The sequence below is a fragment of the Mesoplodon bidens genome, assembly GCF_964165515.1.
Source record: "Mesoplodon bidens genome assembly, chromosome: 13".
Classification (NCBI taxonomy): Eukaryota; Metazoa; Chordata; class Mammalia; order Artiodactyla; family Ziphiidae; genus Mesoplodon; species Mesoplodon bidens.
Window position 1 is genome coordinate 20911117 of NC_138169.1, and position 26112 is coordinate 20937228.

Consider the following 26112-nt stretch of genomic DNA (forward strand, 5'->3'; position numbering starts at 1 on the left):
TCACTTGTTAAATAGGAATAATTATATAATACCGGCCTCCTAGAGTAGTCCAAAAGATACACTAAGAGAATGTAAAGAACTTAGCAGCGCTCACTGTTTTGATTATTATTATAATTATCAAGACAGAGGAAATCACATGCCAGCAATGACAGGGGACCTTGAGGCATCCATCTGTTCACAGACCCAGGAGACATTTTGGCTTCAGGAACTTTTATTTGCATGGGGAAGATGAGCCTCCGGAAGGGTGGGCCACGAGAGAAAAGTGGTGTGTAGACTCACTTGGGGGGCTCAGCAGCCAGCACGGGGAAGCAGCCTTCACGGTGCCACTGTCTGTCACGCAGGCGGCGCACAGCCTGCATCTGTGGCTGGAAGGCTCCCCACTCATTCCAGTGCTGGAAGTCACCAGGCTCCAGGAGGTACTGGTACCCGCGGTAGCCAGGATACTGATAGCCGACCCAGCTGGTAGGAAAGCAAGGACAGCACGGAGATGGCTAGCCTCACTACCTGGCACTTGGACCCCCACCTTGACCAGTCAGTTCTCCATCCATCCATCCATCCCTGCAGTCTGCTCTCCAACCCTCACAGGTGAGGGTTTGGGCTTGGGTTCACCGGGGGCTCCTCTGTCCTGGCTTTGCCCCTTCCTGCTGGCTTCCTGCTGGCTTTGGCCAGTGATCTCACCTCTCTGAAAGATCTCAGTTTTCTCCTCTAGAAAGTGGGGATGGTCATGGGAGCTGGTTTATTAGGGTGTTTGGGGGCCAAATGGGAAAATGCATCTAAAGTACTTACTAAGTGTGTTACATGTACATGGTAGGGAGATTAATACACATCCCACTGAAGGTGGTGACCCAGAGCTCAGAGAACAGGATTAAAGGGAGTGAAGATAGGGCTTGGGGACTGGTTAGCAATGAGGCAGATAAGAAGGGGGAGCTTTGTTTCAAAAAATGGTTTCCTTTGTATGAAAGTGAATTTGCGTGTAGTGGTTGGGAACACACATTCTGGTATCGGATATAATCGGTTCAAATCCTAGCTCTGCCATTTACTAGGTAGATGACTTATCAGAACACCAGCTTGCTATCTATGAAGTGGGCATGATGACATACCTGCCTCACTGGTGTGTTGTAAAGACTCAATAACTATTCATTGAAAGTAGTTAGTGCAGTGCTTGGTCCACAGTAAGTAATTAATACCAGTTATTATCCATGATTTATTTCTAATTCTGTCCTTGCCTCTGCTAGGAGGGTCTTTCCAGGCCTCTCCCAGACCCCCTTGCCCATCTTTCAAAGTCTGATTTAAGTTCCAGCCTTGCCAGATAAGCCTCGGACCCACCCTCCACTCCAGCACACATACCCCGGTCCCAGAAACCTTCCTTCCTCCTCTGACCTCCTGTGGGGACCATCTCTTACCTATTATTGTTGGACATCATCTCACAGGTGTATTGACATCTCCCTGCTAGATTGAGTAAGCCCCCTGAAGGCAGGAACTGGCCCTTTTTCATCTCTGCCTCCCCCAGTGTGCTGAGCACAGAGCCTGGCTCACAGGCAATGTTTAGTAAATTTCAGATTGCTTGAATTCAGGGATACTGGGTTTCAGGGAAGGAGAAAAGAGCAAGAAAAAGGTCAGAGCCCTGACAGTGTTACAGGAGCTCAGAAAGAGTCTGGGGTGGAGAGGTAGACACCTTACATTTGCCTAGAGGAGACCAGGGGTGTCTGGCATGGTTGTTTGGAGGCAGGGGGATCGATGAAGTGACCTCCTTCGGGTATCCGGCCCTCCCCTGTGTTCTCATGGACATGGGGACATGGGGCTCTGTTTTGAAAGCTTCAAATCCTGAGAGTTCAGAGCAGAAGGAGTCCTTCGGAATAAGGAGTCTGCTGAGCTCACTGTATAGATGGCAACACTGAGTCACAGAGAAGGCATGTGGCTCACCCAGGTCCCACAGCGCTGGGGTGGGGTTAAGTGATGGGGTTAAGGACCTTTCATTACACAGTCTCACCTCTCAGATGTCATTCTACTCATGTCCCTAGAGGCTACAATTTCCCTGAATATTCCCTTTCCCTAGACACATCCAGACTCATCCACTCACATCAACTCTGCCCCTTGTACATAATTATTCCTCCAACCCAAATACAGGGTTAGAAGTCCCTATTCACTCCATCTTCCCACTTTTTAGAATGACTTGCTAGGTCTGTTTACATTGATATGTAGTTCGTCAACAAATGACTCCACTCCCCAGAGGGATGAAGCTCTCTTTGTGGAATCCCAGCCACTGGCACAGAGAGAATTTAGGAGGAGCTGGGGCCTTTCCGGTATGTCTGATGTCACATCCTGTAAGGGGAACGGCATCCGAATCTGTCTGAGTTTGAAGCAGGGGATGAGGGCCCACAGGAGGGATTCTTACGTTCCGCTGGCGACCTTTACGCTGCCCACGCGGTCACAGAAGCCGTAGACCCAGAGACTGGGCACATCGTCCTCCTGGATCTCCATGGTGTTGCCCTTGAAGTTGGCACCTTCAAACAGGCAGAGCTTGTGCTCCTGGGCGTCCTGGGGAAGGAGAGACTGGGTCAGGGCTGTGAAGTATGAATGGGGCAAAAAGAAGTGACTTAGCAGGGCCTTCTGGGTGTGGAAAGAGAGAGCAGAGTCTGCTCAGGCCACCATGGGACTCGCGCAGGATTGCAGTTGTCCAGCCTCAAAGCGCCCTCCTCATCTGGGAAAAGGGGGCGTCAGCCTCTGCTTCCTGGAGTTAATCCATACAGAGCACTTAGCATGATGTCTGGCATACATACACCAAGTGCTCCAAGCAAATTTATTATTTTTACTATGATGATCAGGGATGCAGAGGCTCAGAGAAGTCAAGGCTCTTGATCAATGTCACACAGCCAGCAAAGGGCAGAACCTTCCAGAGAAGCATTTCACTCCTCCCATCCCATCTTGCACCCTGTTCCCTTCCACTCCCTCTGCTGCAGCCACAGTGGCCCTATTTTAGTTCCTTGGTCCCACCCATTCCATCTTCATTCCAGGAACTCTGCCCTAACTGTTCCCTAGGAGACTGTTCACATGGCTGACTCAGTTCCCATCCTTTGCAAGCTGTCTCTCCTGGTCACCCCTGACCACTCCCACCCCCTCTTCCCCAACATCAGAGCCCCGGTTTCCTCTTCCCCTCTCCTAGCACACTGCATGGCCCCCGTGCAGCACGTGCAACAGTTGTTCGCCATTACCGATTCATTTTTGTGATTAGGTTTTCAGTAGCTGCCTCCCACGAGGGCAGGAATCTTGCCTGTCCCAACAAGCACAGCTGCACACCCAGAGCCTATGACACAGCCTGGCAGAAACACATCAATGTGTTTGTGGTTGAATGAATGACTGTAGGTGGAAGATGGCTGAGATAGAGATCCCTCTAACTTCCCAGGAGAGAGGGCTGGAAAGGAGTCAGGGAACCAGCTGGCAGGGAGTTGGAGCCACCCAGGTGTGAGAGAAGAAGGGCCACATTAGGATGGTGGCAGGGATACAGAGAAGGAATTAGACCAGTGGCTCTCAGCCCTGGCTACCCAGAGACTACCTAGGAGGCATGAAAAGATATCAGTGCCTGCGACTTAGCCCCAGAGATGTGGATTTAATTGGTCTGGGGTGGGGTCCAGGCATTGGGAATTTTTTCTTTTTTCTTCTTTTTTAATATTTTACTTTTATTAGAGTATAGCTGATTTACAATGTTGTGTTAATTTCAGGTATTCAGTTATACATACATATATTCCCTCTTTTTTAGATTCTTTTCTCATATAGGTTATCACAGAATATTGGGTAGAGTTCCCTGTGCTATAAAGTAGGTCCCCGTCAGTCATCTATCTTATATATAGTAGTGTGCGTGTGTTCATCCCAAGCTCCGGATTTCTCCCTCCCTCTCGGGGATTTTTTTCTAATAATATATTTTATTTAAGCAAATGTGTCTAAATTATGATGATTTCAATATGTAGCCAACATGGCAATATTAATGAGGTATTTTACATTCTTATTCTTCTTTTTTACTATGTATTCAACGCCTGGCATGTCTGTTACACACCTCCATTCAGACTAGTCAAGAGTCAAGTGTTTAATAGCCATATATGGCTATTATATTGGACAGCAAGGTTCTAGAAGCTACTGGAAATGCCCTAGCTGATCGCTCTTCCAAACAAGGTCCGTTGACATAGACTGCCTTATAAGGACCATCGACTGAGAGATTTCTACGAATTCTTGCAAAGCGTCCATTATTAAGGCTGATAATTCAGCCTCAATTTGAGAAAAACACGAGGAATGATCGGAGTGGATAATCCATTAAGGTAAGTTTGGTGATGCCAAAACAGCTGGCTGTGGGCACGTGATAGCCTCCAATGGACATGCATGAAAACTCTTCGTGAAAATTCCCATCTCAGAAGGCAAAAGTTGGTTACCATCAGACACTAACATTGGTGAGTGAAGATGTGGCTGGTTCATGAATCATCATCAACATAATTCTAGAAGAAACCTGTGATTGGCTTGGAGATAACTCCACCTATTTGGCTTTGAGTCTTCTTGAAGTTATGCTACTTACTTTAGTTAAACATTATAAAGGGGCTAATTCAGTATATAGTCTTATCATCAGGATAAGGTGCCTTTCATGGTGCCTTTCTACAATATCCCTCTTTTCAGCTATCACACGAGCTTCAACCTGCATGTCTGATGATTTGGATGGACCTTGGGATTTTTCGAAGCTCCCCAGGAGTGTCTAATGTGCAGTCAGCAATTAGAAACATTCCACAAAGAGAGTTAAGGAAGACAACATCTGGGAGGTTCAGTCCACTCTTGACAGCAGCAGAGAAGGAAAAAACTAGGTTCCATTGGCCCTGGGCTCCTAGTAGGAGCTGGACACACGATGAGTGTATCAGGGATGCCTTATGAATTGTTGAGCACAAGAGCCATTGGCCTTGGACAACTCAGAGGTCACTGCACCTCCCTGCCCACCATTCCTTCTTTATTTTTCTTGCTCACCTGACTCCTTTGCTCTCCTGGCCATCAGACCTCATGCTTGCTCCTGCCCTGCCGCACTAATCCCCCAGGCCCGGTACAGGAGCCACTCACCATCCTGATGGGCCGGAAGGACATGAGCCGGTCGCTGCGGTAGCTGCTGGACCACGTGTCCCATCGCGGGTACTCGCCCTTCTCCAGGATGAACATCTCCCCCCGGAAGTTGGACTGCTCAAAGGCAACCCAGCTGGACATGAGAGAGATGGGGAGGGCAGGGAGAGTCAGGAGGGGCAAAGGCAGAGAGGAGAGGAACCGTTAGCAGAAGCCGATCTTCCCCTTGCAAGGCAGCCCCAAGGCCGGTGGGTTTGATCCCAGGCTATGCCACTGACGGGCTGTGTGACCACAGGCAAGTTGCTCCACTTCTCTGAGCCTCGGTTTCTTCATCTAATATGCCTATTTTCTTGAAGTTGGTGAAGGATTAAATGAGACAATGTGTGTAATTATACGAGCAAAATGTTTCCCCAGATGTAGGATTTACACATAATTTAAGTATTATAAGGACTTGGGAGAAATAACACATAAGAAGACATTTTTTAAAAAACGGATTCCAGCTAGGAGAAAGCCTTTGTTGGATACTAATGTGTCTTTAACACTTATTAATCTCTCTTTGTAGCAAAGGAAGAACAGGCCACCAACCCAGAGCCTTGAGCAGGCTATTATACTGTGCTCATTGTATAAATTTGTTTATGGATATCTTTTACTTATAGCAGATGATATTAGCTGTCCATTTGTAAAAGTGATGCAAAGGTTCTTTTGATATATATTTACTTGTGTCAAAAAGGGTCATTTAAAATGAAACATATTAAATAAATAATAGTCCTGGAGGTATGGGGGTTGGGAAAAATTGATACCACCTGTATTTTTGGTAAAGACTGGCCTGGCATACAGAAGGCAGTAATTGGTATGAGGGCAGTGGGAGGGGAATGATAGTAATATTCACCTCTCAGATACCTATGAGAATTAAATGTGATTGTGCATATGCAGGTGTTCAGTTCTCTAAAAGGACTAACTAAGCTTGATGTCAGATGGGGGCTTTCTCAGTGCAGCCTGATTGAGGATGGCAGTGAGCTTGTGTTAGAGGGACCAGGGATTCTGGGGGAGATAAGATGATCCCCATTTCGTAGATGAGAAGGCTGAGACTAAGGAGCCCCTTGAACTTTGCTCTCTATGTGTTCAGGAGTTCTGAGGGAACATGAGAGGGCTGAGGGGTCACTGACATTAGTCTTGTCTCCCTGGGGGCTGCTGGGACCTTCCTCTACCCAGAAGGAGATGGGGCAGATGGAGGGGGGATGGGCTACCACCACAGACTGAAACAGAATGTGTCCCAGGAGCCTCAAGTCTTGTCTGAGGAATGCGCCAACCCACACTGGAGTGACAGAATTGAAGATGCAGATTTATTCTTCCACAATAGAGGTGAATCTGCCTGAGTCCTCCCTAGTCTAGAGTAGAGGAGAAGAGAGAGGGAGGGAGGGAGGGAGGAAGGAAGCTGGATGGAAGGAAGGAAGAGAGGGAGGGAGGGAGGGAGGGAGGTTGAATGGATGAGTAGATAAGTGGATGGACAGGTGGATGGGTAGGTGGATAGAAGGACAGATGCTTGGATCTATGGATGAGTGTACTGATGGATGCATGCATGATGGAGAATGGATGGATGGAGGGAGGGGTAAATAGAGGGATAAAGAAATGGGTGGAGAATGAATGGACAGTTGGATGGATGGATGGGTTGATCTACAGATGGATGAATGGGTGGATGGGAAGGGAGCCTTGGAAGATGGTGCCTTGTAGGGGTTAAGAACATAGACTTTGGAAACAGATGGACCTGAGTTCTAATCCCAGTTCATCATTTATTTTCTGTATGACTTTCGGCAAGTCACTTAAGCTCATTAAGCCTCCAAAAAGGAGAAGAAATGATTGCATCTACCTTGTCAGGAGTTTGTGAGAGTTTAAAAGAGAAAGCGTAATCAGTAATATCTCTCACGACTAAAGAGGAAGGGAAGCTGCTGGAGATCTGAGCTTATGGAAAGACAGACGCTGATGTGGTCCTGCCACCCTGCCACCCTGCCCCAAAACTGTCTTATTCAGGAGTCATAATGCCCAGTGAGGACCTGTTACATGAGTGAGGAATTGTCAATATTTATTTTAGTGCCTTTTCTCATCTCCTAGGGTTCATTTGAGTCTTACAAGCAAGGAGAGAGGTAGGGCAGGAATCTGAATTCCCGGATATGGAAACTGAGGCTCAGAGGGGCTAAGTCACTGGTCTAAAGTCACAGGGTGGTGTCAGGTGTCAGTTGAGGCCTCCTAGGTTTCAGGCAGGCATGCCTCCCCTCCCCATCTATGTGAGGACACACCTCTCCTCCCCTCCCCCTGCCCACCTCATCCCCTCATTTTTTTTTTTTCCGCCACTGTTTTTCCCATGACCCTGCTGGTCCTGACACAGAGCCAGGGCCCTGGAACACAGGATCTTTTCTCTCCCATCAGGTGCAGTCCCAGAGCACACACCAAATACCAGCTGCATCTTTGTTTGAGGAGAGATACTCTGGGTTTGAGTTATAGACAATGAAAAAAGCCTGAAAACCCAAACTGGCCACATCCAGCAGCTTCTGCTCCCAGCTGGGCAGTCTGAGGGTGGAGCTGAGGTTACCAGCCTACCCTGGCCCAGGGTAACTTGGCTAAACTCACAGGGCAACAGGGAGGGTAAATAGTCCTCACTGCCACCTGCCATGTTTGGGCGCCCCCAAAGTGCCAGGCCCATGCTGCATTATCACCTTCAGACCTTAGAATAATCCAGTGGAGGGTAGTGGGGACCATTACTCTGCCCATTTCAGAGATGAGGAAACTGAGGCTTGGGCACTGAAGAAGGCAAACAGGGGAGCTGGGACTCAAACCCAGACCTGTCTGACCTCAGAGCTTATCTCTGCTCTTTGTATGCTGGGTGTACAGGCTGATCACACTCCTTGAGGGCTTTTTTGCTGGAGAGACAAGAGGCAAGGGGGCCCTGTGGGTCTTATCTGGGGGCTGGCCCCGCACCCTGCGCTTAGTGCACAGGGGCTGAAGTTGGTGCAGCCACTATGTCCAAGGGACAATTATTCTTGTTTTATATGTGGGTCACTAAGCCCCAGAGAAGCCCAGAGAGTTAGGGGCAGGCTGTGGAGCATGGTGATTAAAGCACTAGAGATGAAACTGATCAACCTGAGTTGAACCCAGGCTCTACCACTTACCACTAGGTGACTTTGGCCAAGGGACTTAACCTCTCTGAGCCTCGGTTTCCTCATCTGTCAAATGGGAATAAGAATCACCCCTACCTCATACAGCACTGTAGGATCATCTAGGTAAAACCCTCAGGCAGTGCCTGGCACTAATGGGTACTCAACAGATGCTTATTATTACCTTTAAGGCTGCTTGATGCCCAGGAGAGGGGACAGCTAATGGACACCTGGCTCTTTGGCCTCCTCCTGCTATCAGTGATGGGCAGGGTTCCTTCTATAGCAGAAAAAGCATCTCTCTGGAGCCTGGAATCATGACTTACTGTCAGTGTGACCTTATGCTAATCAAATCACCTCTCAGAGTCTCAGTTTCCTCACCTGTAAAATGGGAAGGAGAATCATACCGCTCTTTCCTCCCTCTTGGGTTTGAAAGAAGTACTGGAAATAATATACAGTTGGCCCCAGTATCCATGCATCCTACATCTGCGGATACGGAGGTTCGGCTGTACTACGGGGACTTGAGCATCCGAGGATTTTGTTATCTACTGGGTATCCTGAAACCAATCCACCTCGGATACTGAGGGATGACTGTATGTGTCTCTAATAGCATGGTGATAGGCATGGAGTGGAGCGGGTGGCCAGTAAATGGCAGCTACGGTTATTTCTTATTACTTTACTAGGGCTGTGGAAGTGCCCTTCCACTGCCCAACACTCACGGTCCTGAGATGACAATGAGGCTGCGCACTCGGTCAAAGCCGCGGTCTCCCAGGTTCAAGCACTCCCCGGAGAATTCCACCCGCCGGCCCTGGAAGTTCTCCTGCTCAAAGACCACCAGCTGCAGGAGAGAAGCCCCCATGCCAAGGGGGCAGAGTGAGCAGGGAGAGGCTCCAGGTCAAATATGCATTAAGTACCTATGTAAATAAGAGCAGGCTGTGCCCAGATCACACGAGAGCTTGCCATGAGCCAAGGTCTGTGAACTTAATATCTGTACCATCTTTAGGAACTGATGGATCTTCCTTCCAGGCCGTTATCTGTGCTCTTCCTCCTGTCTGGAATGCCTTCTTCATCACATATTCCCATCCTGGAGCTCATGTCCCCTGTCCTGTCCTAGGTGCAGATGTCACCTCCTCCAGGAAGCCCTCCCTGATACCCTCTCCCTGGGTGAGCTTGGTTGAGTGCTCCCCCCCACTGTGCTCATCCCATCGGCAGCACAAGTAACACACTACACAGTCACTGCTGCTTTGCTTCTGGGTATCTCTATGCACCCCTCTCCCCTTTCACTCAACCCTTCCAAAGACCAATGGGGTGGATCCATTTCTTTATCTCCAAGCCCCAGCCCCTGCCACAGAGCTGATGCTCAGGAAACAATCACCAGTCTACCCACCAAACCATAGGGGAGGCCAGAAGCAGGGGCCCCTGTGTAAATGTGGGCTAATCCCCTCCTCTCACTAAGCATCCAATTTTGGTTTTTATCTGTTTGTTGTCCCAAGTTGGGAAAACGTTGCCATTCACTTGAGCCGAGGCAAGTGGACGCCTTCTCTTGAGCCTCAGTTTCCAGCTGTAAAAGGGAGAGACGTTCACATACCCTTGACCCAGCCCTTCCACTCCTACACTTATCTGCCCAAAAGAAACTCTTGCAGGTGACATGGCTAAGAACACCCTGACCAAGCCGTTCACGACAGCAAAGTTACCAATCACCCAGGAGTGACGGTCACACTCTGAAACATCACACAGCAACCAAAACGAATGACCCACAGCAATGCACAACAGTATCAGTGACTATTAGAAATCTCATAGGAAGTAAAAAGAAATCTCATAGGAAGAAAAAAGAAAAACAAAAAATCCAGAAAGATTACATACGGTATATTTCAGTAAGTTAAAAACAAATAAAATACACTTATATACTTTTAAAAGAACAATGCATCAAAGTACATAAAAAAGCAAGCAAGCAGATAGATGATGGACGGGGTGAGGATGGCAGTTGCCTCGCGTAGCGGAGGAAGGAGGTGGGCTCACAGGACGGTGTGGGGCAGGTAGGGGGCTGGAGAGGTGGGAACGGAGTGGGGCGGGAACACTTTGAAGTTAGATTGAGGATGTTTACCCAAGTCCTGGCTTTTCACACAAGTGGTGGGTTTGCAGGTGCGTGTTGTATTATTAAAAATTAAATTGAAATTAACCATTACATAAGCGACTACAAATCTGGCCAGGGGTGGACTGCATGACAGCCTGTCATGAACCAAGGGTGGTGAAATGACCCAGTTCTGTGCACCCGAGGTTGAAACCCAACCCAACCCAATCCGAGGGGACCGGATGCCTCGCTTTCCAGGAGCCCTTTCAGCCTGACCGACCGCTTGGAACACTTTTCAAGAGGGTCTGAGGCTGGCCTTCTGCCCTGGAGGACCTCCTGGGACAGCCGTTTCCTGATGCTAAGCCAGCCCGCTTTCTCTCCTCCATCTGTTTCTTGCATGCGACAAACTGTAAGCAGGTGCAAGCCGGTTGCGCAGACTGGCGGGGAGGGGAGCGGAGAAGGGGGAGGAAGAGGGAGGGGAGGGGTGAGGGGAGGAGGGAGAGGAAGCGCGGGGTGGAGCCCAGCCACCCCGCCCCCAGGTCCTCACCTTGTAGCTCCCGGGAGGCAGGTCCCCTTTGGCAGCGGGCACCCGCTGGGCTGGGGCCTGGGCGGAGCCGGAGCCCGGGGCTGATCCCTTCCCATCAGACCCTGGGTTCACCGCAGCTGTTGCCGAGGCCTTGGCCGCTGGCTGAGACATGGTTCCCAGCTGCAAAAGTCTGTAAAGAACCCTTCGGCCTGGGTTCAGTCAGGGATGGCGCCCCCAAGCTGCCTCCCCGGCTCTCATCCCCCATCACCCTGTGTGCTCAGGCTTCTCTGAATTCATCTAGTCTTTCTCCTTCTAAAACAGAAGCCTGGAAGTTTTCTGTCCCCATCTCCCTTTGCCGTCAAGGATTTCCTGTCTGGGGACCACTCATCCCTGTTATGCTTTTCTCCAGGCTTCAGACCCTGCCGGTGCCTCCACCAGGCCGTGTCCTCGCTGTCCCCCTGCTATGTCCTTCCTCTGCCCCCACCCCCAGAGTCACTTATCATGCTTCTCACCACTTATCATGCTTCTTGGTTTGGGCAACCTCAACTTGCTTCAGCAGATTCATAACAAGAAGTCCCCTTAGGGAAAGCCTGAGGGAGGCCAGGCTCTGTTACATTCATGAATGAACGCTTCCGTCCCTCACCTAACCTCTTATCTCCTCTGAGCAATCTGAGGCTGTGGGGGGGGGGGGATGACCTGCCCAAGGCCACATAGCTACTAAGTGGTAGGACTCCAATTTCAGTGCAAGCAGACAAACCCAGCAACTGGGCTTTGCCATTTACTTATTCTGATTGCTTCATCCTTCCATCCCCAGCAGCTGGCTCAGCACCTGGCACACAGGAGATGCTCAATTAACATCTGCTCAGAGATTGCATGAATGCATGTTCCTCTCTCCTTTCCCAGTCAAACTGCTGCCTCTGGTACTGCCTGGGAACGGGTGTGTGGGTGCAGACACAGGCCTGGGACTGGGGCGAAAGAAGGCTCCAGGAGGTCGTGTTTAGCCCATGGCAGGGTTCTAAAAGGAGGCTGTGGCTGTGTAGGCTTTGGGTGGAGAGGACTTTGGTCAATTCCAGTAGTTCCTCATTACTTTGGGGTCATGGACGCCTTTGAGTGTTTGAAGAACGCCTTGTCCTTGTCCCCAGGGGAAAAAAATGCCCCCTTTAATTTTGGAGACAATTTCCAGGGGGCTCCAGGACCCCCTGATGGCGCAGATCATCAAGACCCTCTGGCAGTGGATTCCTGAACACTTTCTGTAAGAAAGAGCTGGTTGGGGCAAGCAGGTCCCTCCCTGTGTCTCCCCCCGAGAAAGACTGCGGCGACTCTGGGGTGCTCTGCCCACGATGGGCAAGGCCACACATCTGGGCCACATCTGTGGCTTCCAGGCGCTTGCTTACCCCCACCCTGACCCCAGCCAAATCAGTCTATGAATCAACATTCCCCTCGTATGGTAGCTGGGTTCCTTCCTTTCTGGACATGTGCTCATTCCTTCAATATTCTCTCTCTCCTCCCCACCCCCACCCCCCACCCCCGCCTCCTCCCTTTCCCCTCCCCCTCCCTCTTGCTGCCTTCCTGTTTATTTCTGTTTTTACTTCTCTCTCTGCCTATGCTTCTGTCTCTCTTTCTGTTTCTCTCCCCAGTATCTTGCTCTCTTTATACCTCTGCATCTCTCTCTCTCTGTTCTTTGTCTTTCTTCTCTTTCTTTTCCTCCCTCCCTCTCTTCCTCTCTCTGCCTGTCTCTATTTTTATCTTTTCTCTCTCTCTCTCTCTCTGCCTTTCTCCTGATTACCCCGTCTCCCTGACTCTCTTCTGTTCCTGCTCTCTCTGCCTCCCCCTCTCTCTGCCTCTGTCCTGTCCCCTCCCCTCCCCTGGGGCCCTTAGCTGCGGTGGGTTCCCTCTTACCTGGGGCCCTGCTACTTCCTGCTGGAGGGCAGGCAGGAGGGCAGGCTGGTGCAGTGGGTGACAGGGGCCGACCCCCCATTTTATAGTCTGGCAGACACCAGACCCTGTTGTCTGTGGCACAAAGGGGGAGCTGGCTCAGCAGGCCCCAGGCAGAGAGTCAGGGGCCTCAGAGCCCTGACCCTGCCGAGTTCCTGCGAAGAGCAGCACTTTCCATTGTGAGCCCAGCAGGCACAGCAGAAACCCTGGCCAGTAGCCACATCGCCTCGCCTCTGCCCAGCCCCTGCCCGGATGCCGCTCTCACAAACCCCAGCCGGGGATGGGCCCACAGGGTCCCCGCTGGCTGCCAATCCTGGGGCAGGGAAAAGGGGAGACCCCAGAAGGTAGGGGACCTGAGTTTGAGTCCAGGCTCAGCCACTCTGCACTGTGTGGCATTTGGCAAGTCTCTATCCCTCGGGGCCTCTGTGTCTGCAGTTATCAGTGGCACAGGTATCCCTATGGGGTGCTGCACAGGTATCCCTATGGGGTGCCACACAGGAAAGAAGGGGACTGTGAGTAGCGCTAAATGCATTACCGCTGCCCTCTGGTCAGTTCCCAGGACAACCCACCTTATTTGGCACTTTCATTATACCCATTTGGCAGATGAGCAAATCTAGGGTACAGAGAGGTCAGAGTCAGGAACTGGCCCGGGTAAAGGGGAGCTAGGGAAACCAGGTTGGGAGAGAGAAATAGGGAGACAGATTGGGAGAATTGGAGAGCGACAGAGAAAGAGGGATGATGGAGATGGACATACAGAGGGGCAGATGGACGGTGATGGGGAGAGAGACAGACAGGGAGACGGATGTCAGGTAGAGCAATAAAGAGTCAGAGCAATGGAACAGATGCCAGAAGTCACATCATTGAATCCCCCCATATCACAGATGGAGAAACTGAGGCCCAGGTAGAACAACGGACTTCAACAAGGTCACACAGGGCGAACTCATAGTAGAGCCAGGGCTGGAGGGACCCAGGGGCGCTGCTGGGCCAGGCCAGCCTGCAGTCTGACTCCCTGGCCCCAGGTGGTGGTGGGGCGGGGAGAGGGGATTCTGCATAGGTTTTTGCTTCTTCTATGGGGGTCCAGGAACCCAGATTCCCCGGCTGCGCCTGGAGGTCACCGTGGCCTGGGGCCAGCTCTGCCTTCTGCCCTCCCACCCCCGCCTCACTTCCTGGCCTCCCCCTCAGCCTTTCATCCTGGGCCAAGGCCTGCAAGGGGGCCAGCGACCGCAGCATGGGGCAGCCACTGTAATGGGGGCCAAGATGCCTGTGGTAGGGGCCACCCACAGGTCTGGGTTTCAAGGTCAAGATGTCTGGGGCAGTTCCATGATCCCTGTGGTAATGGGCTGCCAGCCAAACAGTGAGGGCAGAGGTAGGGGGTGCACGGCCCCATGCTGGATGGCTCCACTGGGAGCATCTGATTGACTTGGCTCCTATAAGCCTCATTATGATGGTGGGGAATCTGAGATTAATCCTCTTTGCAGACGAGGAAACCGAGGCAAGTCCCTTTCCCCTCTCTCAGCCTGTTTCCTCATCTGTAAAATGGAATTGGGAGTCACATCTTTTTTTTTTTTAAGGTTTTTTTTTTGATGTGGACCATTTTTTTTTTCTTTTTTTTTTTTTTAATTAGTTTCTGCTTTATAACAAAGTGATTTTTTTAAAAGTCTTTATTGAATTTGTTACAATATTGCTTCTGATTTATTTATTTATTTATTTTGGTTTTTGGCCACGAAGGCTGTGGGATCTTAGATCCCCAATCAGGGATCGAACCCACACCCCCTGCACTGGAAGGCGAAGTCTGAACCTCTGGACCACCAGGGAAGTCCCAGTCACATCTTTTTAACTCCTGAACCCAAGCTCTTAAAAACGATGCCTGGGGCTTCCCTGGTGGCGCAGTGGTTGAGAGTCTGCCTGCCGATGCGGGGGACACGGGTTCGTGCCCCGGTCCGGGAAGATCCCACATGCCGCAGAGCGGCTGGGCCCGTGAGCCATGGCCTCTGAGCCTGTGCGTCCGGAGCCTGTGCTCCGCAACGGGAGAGGCCACAACAGTGAGAGGCCCACGTACCGCAAACAAACAAACAAAAACAAAAAACAAAAAAACGATGCCCTCCTGTATTTAAGAGTAATCATGTTCCCCAGCTTTAGTGAAATATAAATAACACACAACATAGTGTAAGTGTAAGGTGTGCCATATGTTGATTTGATACATTTACAAATTGCAAAATGATTGCTACCTCCATCCCATCACATAGTTACCATTTATTTTGTTGTGGGGAAAACATGTAAGATCTGCTCTCTAAGCAACATTCAAGTATATGATACGTATTAGCTATAATCACCATGTTGTACATTAGGTCCCCAAACTTGTTATTCTTATAACTGGATGTTTATACCCTTTGAGCACCATCTCCCTGTTTCCCCCACCTCCCAGGCCCTGGCAGCCACCATTTTACTCTCCACTTCTCTGATTTTGTCTTTTTCAGATGCCATATGTAAGTGAAATCATACAGTATTTGTCTTTCTCTGATTTATTTCACTTAGCATAATGCCCTCAAGGTCTATCCATGCTGTCGCAAATGGCAGGATTTCCTTCTTTTTCAAGGCTGAATAATATTCCATTATATCTATATACCACCTCTTCTTTATCCACTCATCCATTGATGGATAATTAGGTTATTTTCACTTCTTGGCTATTGTGAATAATGCTGTAACAAACATGGGAGTGCAGATGTGTCAACAGTAATTTTTTTTTATTAGCAATGATGATGACAATGATGATGGAGACACGTGATGAATGTTATGTTCCAGGCGAAGTTCCGGAACAGCAAATGCTGTTCATGTGTAATTCACACTTACCCTCACAATACCCCTATCTCTTAGGCTAAACCCAATTTACTTTGTTATACTCATTTTACATATAAGGAAACTGAGGCTCAGAGAGATTAAGTAACATACTCAAGGTTACCCAGCCAACAAGAGTGGGACACAACCCCGGGCAGTCTGGCTACAGAGCCTACATTCTTAGCCTTTAATCTTCATGGCAACCTAATATTAAAGTTATGCATTTGATAGGGCTACATTTAACCCTCCCAGGAGGGAACTAATATTGCCATTTTAAATGCCATGAGCTGACATAGGACATCCTCCAGGTCACCCAGAGTGATCTGGTTTCCAGCCATGCTCTTTCCCATGCTGCGAAAGCCCCCTCTTAGGCCAACTCAGAGGGTGGGAGTGTGGGGAGAGGGCGCACAAAGCGAATTCTACAAACCCTGGATATTCAACAGGTGCGGTACAGTTTGCAAAGCATGTTCACACCCACCAGCTCCTTCATTCTGCCCACAGAGCCCTCTGGACTCCTGTCTGAGCTCTGTGGGCCCTGGAGGCCCTGGCCCAGCCACCTTTCCTGCCTGTGTCCCTCTGCTCTCCTTCAGGGTCCCTGAACTCCAGCACCATCAGGCCACCAGCCCCATATTCCTACCTCTGCAGCTTTGCCTAGCAAAAGCATTTCCTTCCATCTCACTTTGTACAAATCCTCCTCACCCTTCAGAGCCTAGTTTCAATGCCACCTCCACCATGAAGCCTACCCTGATTGCCCCCACCGGAAGAGGAAGGGACCTGGGAGGGGGAAACGTATAGGCATTTGTTGAATGTCTGTTCCAGGCATGTTACATAATCTCACACCAGTCCTGTGATATAGTTTATTCTTGTCCCATTTTCCAGGAAGAAATAGGGGAAATGACCTGCCCCAGGTCACACAGCTAGGACGGACGAGGTTTTTAGACTCTGTGTCTACCGCTTGTTATCCTTCTCCAGTCAGGAGTCCCACGGAGCTGATTAAGGCAGACCTTCCTCCTCTTGCCTTCTTCGTGGGTAATCCCTGAGTGGGGGCAACCTGACCTTTCCCTCCCAGCCGAAGCCAATGCTGCTGACACCTCTCTACTGGAGTTCCAGCCGGGGCTGGCTTTTGTTCCCGTTGCTCGCTTGCTGAGTCAGGGCTCTGTCCCCCAGGGGCCCTCTCTCCTCCCTGCCTATAAGAGCCTGACCTCCGCTGGTGCCAGGTCTGGCATGTTCACTGGGTCCATCTCGGTAAGTCCCAGGCTCGGAGGAGTGGGATCTGAGCTCTGGGTGAGCATCCAGAGGGAGGGGAGCCCAGGTCCCCAATCCTGGGGACATCACTGTGCCATCCTGAATGCCATCCTCATCCTAACCAAGGCATCCTAACTAGGATCCCGACATCAAGACCAGTACCTGCAACCCCCATTTAAAACCAGAATTATTCCTGCAATCCTGTTGCCTCAACTTCCACTATTAGAGTTCCCTTTTTGGGTCAGATGCTGTCTTTAGGAGGCTCTCTTAAGCTGAGCACCTTGGTTCTTGCCTGGGGTGAAACATCCGCCCACCAGCAGCCGCAGAAAATTTCCCATAGTGGGCAGATAAAACAATACAGAGCAGGGCTTAGAGGAATGGGACCCAGAATGGGTACATTTTGAGATAGCGGTAGGATGGAAGAAAAGGAGATGGTATTGGTCACAGATGGAAAGGGTAGGAGAGGGACAGCCCAAAGCCGCACTTTGCCCCCAACCTCAGGCACATCTGGACCCCATCTGGATCCCAATCAGCCCAAACTAGACTTCAGCCTCGAGGAGGGGAGAGAGTCAGGGCAGAAGCTTATCACGTTCTTCTCTTGTGTAGGAAACAAGCAACATGTCTCTGCAGTGCACCAAGTCAGCGGGACACTGGAAGGTAGGAAGAGGCACGGGAAGGGGGCGATGCCTGGGAAGTGGGAGGGCACAGGTCGAACCCAGGTCCTGGGGACCACCGCCCCCACCTTCATTGAATCCCCACCTCACCCCTGGTGGGCGGTAATGAGGGCCCATTTCACAGACGATGCATTCAAGGCTCCAACAGAGAGAGGGTTTTGCCCAAGTTCACACACTGGGGTCTTGATTTGAACTTGTGTCTTATGGTCCCAAATTCAACGGTCTCTCTGGCAGAGATGGCAAACTGGTAATTGCACATAGTCTCTGGGCATGATTTCTTTGACTTCCTCTGTGTTAAAAAAGAGAAAAAAAAAACCCACCAACCTTTGAGTTTGTCATCAGCCTTTGAAAACATGGAAGGTCCACAGAAAAGTCCAGATATAGGGGTTGTCTTGGGAAATTGAACAGTTGGTCGCATTATCATGTGGCAACAGTAGGTGGCGCTGAACAGAAGCCACCCACTTCCACAGGGCCTGTGCTCCTGGGTTTTCAGCCCTCACGCTCCTTTCCTGGCCCCTGGAGGCATCTGAGTTTGCAATCCCTGATTTACCTGATCTGCCCCACCCTGAGTCCTGGGGTGAAGCCCTAACCGCTCACGGGACTCTGAAGCGCGTCTCCACCTTTTCTCTCCCGCATAGATCGTGGTGTGGGATGAGGAGGGCTTCCAAGGCCGGCGGCATGAGTTCACAGCTGAGTGCCCCAGTGTGTTGGAGCTTGGTTTTGAGACTGTGCGATCTTTGAAAGTGCTGAGTGGAGCGTGAGTCCAGGGGGATTGGAATCGGGGTGGGGGAGACACGAAGTGATCTAGAGAGGGGTGCTGGGACTTTTAGATGTTCTAGGTGTTATCTTCCCAGGCTCTAACTGTACCGGTGTGCCTTCCTTGGGTCTGAGATGCTGGGGAGTGTGCAGGATGGCAGTGTAAGGTCGTGCAGGTTGTGCACTGCTCAAATGTAAGGGGCGCCATTCACACAGAGCCTTCCCACTGGATGAGGCAGCCCTGCGGGGGCAGACCTTTAAAACCCACTGTTGGGTCTGAAATGTCCCTGTTAGGCACAAATCAAAAGCCAATATCACTCACCAAAAGTAGAAGGTAACTATAACTAAATATAGTAAAAAAATAATAATAATACTAGCATTCCGTAGTTGAACATTGTTGCCTGACTGAGGCTCTGAGTATGAGATATGTTTTGTTAAGAGAGAGAGAGTAATGAGATGGCCAAGGCTTAAGTCAGCATGTGGTCAAGCCTCATCTACATGGCCTAGAGGGACACGTGCAGGAGTGCCAAGTACCTGCACGGAGCCGGTCCCCTACCTACAGGACGCACAGCGAGGCAGTGGGCTACTAGGTCTAGATTGGACTTCTCCATGTCAACAGGTTGGATGTTTGGGGCCGGGTAATTCTGTGCTGGGGGGCTGTCCTGTGCACTGGAGGATGTTTAGCAGCCTCCCTGGCCTCTACTCACTAAATGCCAGCTGCAAAACCCTCCGCCCCCTCCTCCCAGCATGACGACTAAAAATGCCTGCAGACATTGTTAAATGCTTCCTTGGGGGACAAAGTCACCCCTGCCTGATAACCACTGGTCTAGAACTCAGGGTGGGGGGCCTCTTAACCTCTTGCCCTCTCTACCCTCTGTCCGCAGGTGGGTGGGTTTTGAGCACGCCGGCTTCCAAGGGCAGCAGTATGTGCTGGAGCGGGGTGAGTACCCGTCCTGGGATGCCTGGAGTGGCAACACGTCCTACCCCGCCGAGAGGCTCACCTCCTTCCGGCCCGTGGCCTGCGCTGTGAGTCCTGCCACTGCCTGGGCCTGGGGGGGGTGCCTGATCCCCTCCAGTGGGGGTTTGGGAACCAGATGTCCTAGAGTTCAAATCCTCATGTCACTGCTTCAAGCTGTGTGAGGTGGCAGTCCCTCCCCTGAGCCTCAGTCTCTTCATCTTGAAATGGGGCCATAGTACCTATGTTGTGGGGTAAAAGGGTGTACGTATAGCATCTGGACAGAGCCCTCCACAGACGTTCTGCCCACTGCAACTTTGGTTATAATATGAGCTCCTCCGTGTTTTGTGTTCTTCTTTTCATGACTGAGGGACAGTGGGAGAGTCTGGGTGCCAGAGATGGCAGGGCAAGTGAGGAAGAAGCGTTCTATTTCTTGTTCCTAATTCATTATCAGTGTTCTTGATTTTATATTTTTGCTACTGTTTACAGAGTATGGGTGGAGGTGGGCATTATTACTCCCATCTTACAGATGAAAAAACTGAGGCTTGGAAAGGTATACTTTTTTTCCTTCAAAAACAACTTTTATGGATTTTAAATCACATGGCACACATATTTATCACCTAAAGTTCAGGGGAAAACCTGATATGGCCGAATAAGAAAATAAAAGTCACTTACACCCACACCTCTGAGACAAAAGCTCACTGTTATCAGTGCTGGAGATTTCCTTGGTCTTATATGCTACCCACAGATTATATCTGCAGTGTTGATATCAGTATCTATGTCTAGATCTGTATATCCATCTATATCTATATATCTATACATGCGTATCACTCGGTTATAAAAATTGAATCATAACGAACCTGAAGTTTGGAAACCAGCTTTTCTCCCTCTGCAAGTATATCACAATCACTCTCCCAGATGATTAAATCTCACCTATGGCATCATTTTCCATAGCGCCCTAGTATATCATTTGGTGAATGTTCATTTGTTTTACAAACGGCCCAGGCCTTTCGCCAATACGGGGACTCAGAAGGACTCTCACAGACGCAATCTCTGCCTTTACCCAGTTTACAACTTCTGGTTTCATTTCGTTCTCAAAACAATCCTGAAAAGCAGATGTGGTTAGTTTCATTTTAGAGACGCGGAAACAGGCTCAGAAATGCTGTGTGACGTGTTTTTGTTTTTTTTAAAATAAATTTATTTATTTATTTTTGGCTGCATTGGGTCTTTGTCGCTGCGCGCGGGCTTTCTCTAGTTGCAGCGAAAGGGAGCTTCTCTTCGTTGCGGTGCGCGGGCTTCTCATTGCGGTGGCTTCTCTTGTTGCGGAGCACGGGCTCTAGACGTGCCGGCTTCAGTAGTTGTGGCACGCGGGCTCAGTAGTTGTGGCACACGGGCTTAGTTGCTCCGCGGCATGTGGGATCCTCCCGGACCAGGGCTCGAACCCGTGTGCCCTGCATTGGCAGGAGGATTCTTAACCACTGCACCACCGGGGAAGTCCCCATACATTTTTTCTTTAGATGATTAAGCTCAGTCAGCTGCTAAGTGGAGAGTCAGGATTCGAACCCAGATCTCCACACCCTTCTCTCTCTTTCTTTTTTTTTTTTTTTTTGTGGTACGCGGGCCTCTCACAGGCTCCGGACACGCAGGCCCAGCGGCCATGGCTCACAGGCCCAGCCGCTCCGCGGCATGTGGGATCTTCCCGGACCGGGGCACGAACCCGCATCCCCTACATCGGCAGGCGGACTCTCAACCACTGCGCCACCAGGGAAGCCCCTCCACACCCTTCTCTTAACCGTAGTGCAATATCCCAGTGTACCTGATCCTCTGTTATCGGGTATTCAGGTTGTTTTTTCCCTTCTCTTCCCCCTTCCCTTCCCTCCCCCGCCCCCTCCTGTTATCAACAGGGCTTCTTTTTTCCTTGATTATCTTCTTTGTGTAAATTTCTGAAACAGGAATTTCTGGAAGGACAAGCAGTACACCTCTTGTAAGGTTTCTGGTGCCTGTTGCCTTACTGTCCTTCCAGAAAGTTTCAAGGAAGGCTGATTTTGGAGACAAGAACAGGGGTGTAGGGACCAGCAGAGGCTCCTGGGTTTCCGACTGAGGACCTGATGCTCTGACTCTGTTCCCTGTACCTGCAGAACCACCGCGACTCGAGGCTCACCATCTTTGAGCAAGAGAACTTCCTGGGCAAGAAAGGAGAGCTGAGCGATGACTACTCCTCCCTCCAGGCCATGGGCTGGGATGGCAATGAAGTGGGCTCCTTCCACGTCAACTCGGGGGCGTAAGTGGATGCAAGGCTCTGCTTGGCAGGGACAGAGAAGATGTTGAGAGGGAAGGGAACACCTCCTGTGAAAACAGTATGCTGGGGACTTTGGGGATCTGATGCCCACATTCCAGAGGAGGATACTGAGGCACAGGGAGCTATCAGGCAAAATTTCTGGGATTGCAAGTAGTAGACACCCAGATCACACTGATATTAAGCTCAAAGGTTATTTATTGGCCCCTGTAACTAGCTTCAGGCACAGCTGGATCCAGCTGCGACAGTAGGGATCTATCTTTCTCCCCCTCTTGCTCTGCCTGCTCCAGTGTGGCTATATTTTTAGGCAAGCTCTTCTCATGTGAAGATAAGATGGCAGCTTCATCCGTATATTCCAGCCAGCACCAGGGAAAGAGAGTGTCTTTTTCTCAGTGATTCCACAAAAGGTTCCAGGAAAGGCTCTCATTGGTCCAGCTTGGGTCACGGGTTCAACTCTAAACCAATCACCATGCCCACAGGAATGGGGTGCTCTGGTTGGCTAGACCTGGTCACATGCTCATTGCTAGAGTGAGGATTTTCCCACATTGACTGAGGCAGGTGGATGTGATCACCAGGAGAGGAGAGGATGGATGCCCAGCAGTAAACAAACAGATGTGGGTTAAGCAACTTGCTCCACATCCAACAGCAGGTAGGTAACTGAGTCCAGCTTCAAGCCCAGGACTCACTGACCCTTCCCACCCTTTTCACCCAGGGGATGGCTGAGGTGTGAGATCCTCAGTTATATAGGATATGAGAGTCACCTTCTGAGGTACCCCTTGGCTCCTGGCTGGCAGGGGCAAAGGTGGGAGGTAGGGTTACTTTATGTTTTTAGTTTTCTTGGGAAGCACCAGAGGATCTTGTTTCAGAGTAGGATGGACCTCTTGTGATTCTTGAGTCCACTTCCCTCTTACAGAAAGGGAAAGGGAAGCTCAGAAAACGAGACACCAATCCTTATCTAGCCCTAAACAATGCGGGGGTCAATGAATTGAAAGAATAGCCTTTTCGGGCTTCCCTGGTGGCGCAGTGGTTGAAAGTCCGCCTGCCGATGCAGGGGACACGGGTTCGTGCCCCGGTCCGGGAAGAACCCAGATGCCGTGGAGCGGCTGGGCCCGTGAGCCATGGCCGCTGAGCCTGGCGTCCGGAGCCTGTGCTCCACAACGGGAGAGGCCACAACAGTGAGAGGCCCGCGTACCGCGGAAAAAAAAAAAAAAAAGAATAGCCTTTCCTTGGAGGTACCCCTGAATAAGGCGGGAGGGGGAAAGAATAAGACTCCTCACTTCCTCCTCCCTCCATCCATCCCTCTGTCCTTTCCTTCCTTCCTCCCTCCCTCCCTCCCTTTCTTCATCAAATATTTATTGAGCTCCTCTGTGCTGGGCATCATGTTAAGCACTAGATAATGATGAACCAGGCACACACACCCCTACACCCAGGAGCTTCCTGTTGGCAGAGGAGCCTGACATTTTTACAAATCATCTGTTAATTACCTAATTACATGAGTGCTACAAAGGTACAATAGGGGACTGTCAGACCGCCCTGATGAAGTGATGACTGAGCTGAGACCTGAAGGATAAATCCAACTTAACCAGGCAAAGAAGGGTTGGAATGGTGTTACTGGCAGAGGGAACAGCGTGATCGAAAGGACCCAGTGGTGGGGAGAGCAGGGCACATTCTGGGCAGGAATGCCAGGGAAGGAAGTCCAGGATGGCTGGAGTGTGTCTGCAGCATGGGGTCCCCTTGTGCCTGTCTTGATCACCATGCTGGTGCCTCTTCAGGGTAACAGTCTGCCTCTTCCCTTTTCCAGCTGGGTTGGCTCCCAGTTTCCTGGCTACCGAGGTTTTCAGTATGTGCTGGAGTGTGACCACCACTCAGGCGACTACAAGCATTTCCGGGAGTGGGGCTCTCATGCCCAGACCTTCCAGGTGCAGAGCATCCGAAGGATCCAGCAGTGAGCAGGGGGGCCAGCGCTGAGCAGTGAACATGTGCTTGTCTGGAACAGAGGAACTTTGGAGGCTGTTACATGCTCTCTCCTCTGCCTCCCCCTGTAACCCGTACGACCCCAGCACCCATGTGGGCCAGTCCATGCACAGTCAGCACGGAAAACTAAAAGTAATTAAAAAAAAAAAGTCTAGGGTTAGCCTGTGGTTTTCAATTTTATTAATCCCTTCAAAGAACCAACTTTTAGCTTTGTTGATTCTTCTCTGTCATTTGTGTTTTATTTTACTGAGCTTTGCTCTCATCCTTAGCATCTCCTTTCTTCTATTTACTTTGGGTTTACTTTATTCTTCTTTTGTCCAGCTTTTAAAGGTAGACTCTTGGGTCATTCATTTTGGCCCCTCTTTTCTCTCCCCCCAATATAGTCGTTGAGAGCTATAAATTTCCCTGCAAGTACTACAATAGCTGCTTCCCAGAAATTTTGATTTGATGTGTTTCCATTATCATTCAGTTTGATATTTTCTAGTCTCCCTTGATTTTTTTCTTTGACCCATGGGTTAAAGGTGTGGTATATAAATATTTATTTTCTAGATATTTTATTGGGATTTTCTAGATATTTTACTGTCATTGATTTGTTATTCAAGTCCATTGTGGTCAGAGAACATACTCAAGATTTCAATATTCTAATGAATGGAAACTTAGTTTATGGCCCAGCTTATGGTCTATTTTTGATGGACTTGAAAACTGTTTAAATCCTGCAGCTGTTAGCTACAGTAAGTCCTCTACATACCAACCTTCAAGTTGCAAACTTTCAAAGATGCGAACGTGCGTTCATATGTCCAGTCACGTCAGTTAGTTCACGTGTCTGGCATACATTGTCACATGCGTGCATCCTCTACAAGTGGTTGTGCTTCTGTATACTTTACTGTACAGTACTGTATAGAGTACAGTAGTACAGTATCTATTTTAGGTCTAGGATGTCCAGAAGCAAGAGTAAAAGCAGCAGTAAATAGCTGACTATATTAGTTGGGTACCTAGGCTAACCTTGTTGGACTTACGAACAAATTGGACTTACGAACACACTCTCGGAACTGAACTCATTCGTATGTAGGGGGCTTACTATATCGTGTTCTATAAATGTTGATTAGGTTGAGCTGGTTCACAATGTTGGTTAAATTTTTCTGTATCTTTTTGCCAAATTTTTTAAAAATCAGTTTTTCATCAATCACTCAGAGAGGGCTGTTAGTATCTCCTACTATGATTTGGCTTTATCTGCCTCTCCCTTTAGTTTTGTCCAGTTTTGCTTCCTGATTTGTTTTTTTTGTTTTTTTTGCTGTATGCGGGCCTCTCACTGTTGTGGCCTCTCCCGTTGCGGAGCACAGGCTCCGGACGCGCAGGCTCAGCGGCCATGGCTCACAGGCCCAGCCGCTCCGCGGCACATGGGATCTTCCCGGACCGGGGCACGAACCCGCGTCCCCTGCATCGGCAGGCGGACTCTCAACCACTGCGCCACCAGGGAAGCCCCCCTGATTTGTTTTTTTCTTCAAGAATCTTGATGCTCTGTTATTAGGTGCACATATACTTATGATTGCTGTCTTCCTGATAAATTGTCCCAAGCTTGTGTTTTTTAAAGCCATGCATGGAGGGAGCCAGTTCTCTCCCCTAAAGCTTCTCACATTCCTTTTCTCTCTCCCCAGTTCTTTCTCACACATACTACCCTGGAGTCTCATTTAACATCTTCCACCTTAAAAGTTTTTAAAACAAAGAAATAAACTCCTATTCCATTTGCAGCCTGAGTGGCAAGATCTACACATACATTCCCCACCCCCACCCTTCCTTACCCTCTCTCCTGGTTCTGTACAAAAAGATTGTCTTAACAATCATAGGCCATCTGGCTATTCTTCTAGACAATCTTCCTCTGTCATAAGTAAGTCTGACAGAATCAGGAAGGGGTGGGGTTCTGAACAGCCTGTTGGAAAAGATAACATTATCTGGCTCAGGAAGGGGAGGGAAGTGTTTGGGAACATTTGCACTTCAGTAATTTTTAACCCCTCTTTGTGGCATCCCATCCATTCAAACAATCATTTGCTTGGGACCTACTGTGCACCAGGCCCTGCGAAACGGTAAACAAGATACACAAAGTCCTTTCTCTCATCCAGTTGGATGGGGAAGACAGACAAGTCTACAGTGGACTATAGTATCCTGTGATATGTGCTGTGATGGGGAAGCACAGGTTTGTAGGGTAGATAAGAATGGGCCTGGGGCAGATGATGGGACGGGGATGGGGAGGCAGTTCTTCCTTGGAGCTTGTCTCTACTCAGACCTCTCCTCTGAACTCCATCCCTGAATATCAGCTGCCTCCTTGACACCTCCGAGTGGATGTCTAATGCACATCTGAAACAGAATCCATCCAAAACCAAAGCTACACTTTTCCAGCTGTCTTGGCCAAACCTTTGGAATAATCCAAAAACTCTCACACCCACAATCCAATCCACTGGCAAATCCTGATGTCTGCACCTTCCAAATGTAACAGAACCCAGTCCCTTATCACCATCCCCATTGTTCCCACCCTGGTCCAAGCCATCCTCCCCTCTCTCCTCAGTCTCCCTGGTCCCACCTTCGCCTCTGAATAACCTGTTCTCCGCCCAGCAGCCAG

The 26112-nt window shown here is 49.8% G+C and overlaps 2 protein-coding genes across 2 annotated transcripts; one reads left to right on the forward strand and one right to left on the reverse strand.

Annotated features, from left to right (window-relative positions):
- Nucleotides 1–228: 228 nt before the first annotated feature.
- Nucleotides 229–10999, reverse strand: CRYBB1 (crystallin beta B1; the record flags this gene model as incomplete). The annotated part of the gene is made up of 5 exons (XM_081252607.1): nt 229–459; nt 2396–2538; nt 5089–5221; nt 8951–9069; nt 10850–10999. The coding sequence occupies 5 exons, from the start codon at nt 10997–10999 to the stop codon at nt 276–278; spliced, it is 729 nt and encodes a 242-aa protein (XP_081108733.1). The 3' UTR covers nt 229–275.
- CRYBA4 (crystallin beta A4) lies at nt 10642–23693 on the forward strand. Its single transcript, XM_081252608.1, has 6 exons — nt 10642–10711; nt 17450–17500; nt 18156–18274; nt 19158–19299; nt 21367–21509; nt 23326–23693. The coding sequence occupies exons 1-6, from the start codon at nt 10658–10660 to the stop codon at nt 23471–23473; spliced, it is 657 nt and encodes a 218-aa protein (XP_081108734.1). The 5' UTR covers nt 10642–10657; the 3' UTR covers nt 23474–23693.
- Nucleotides 23694–26112: the final 2419 nt, after the last annotated feature.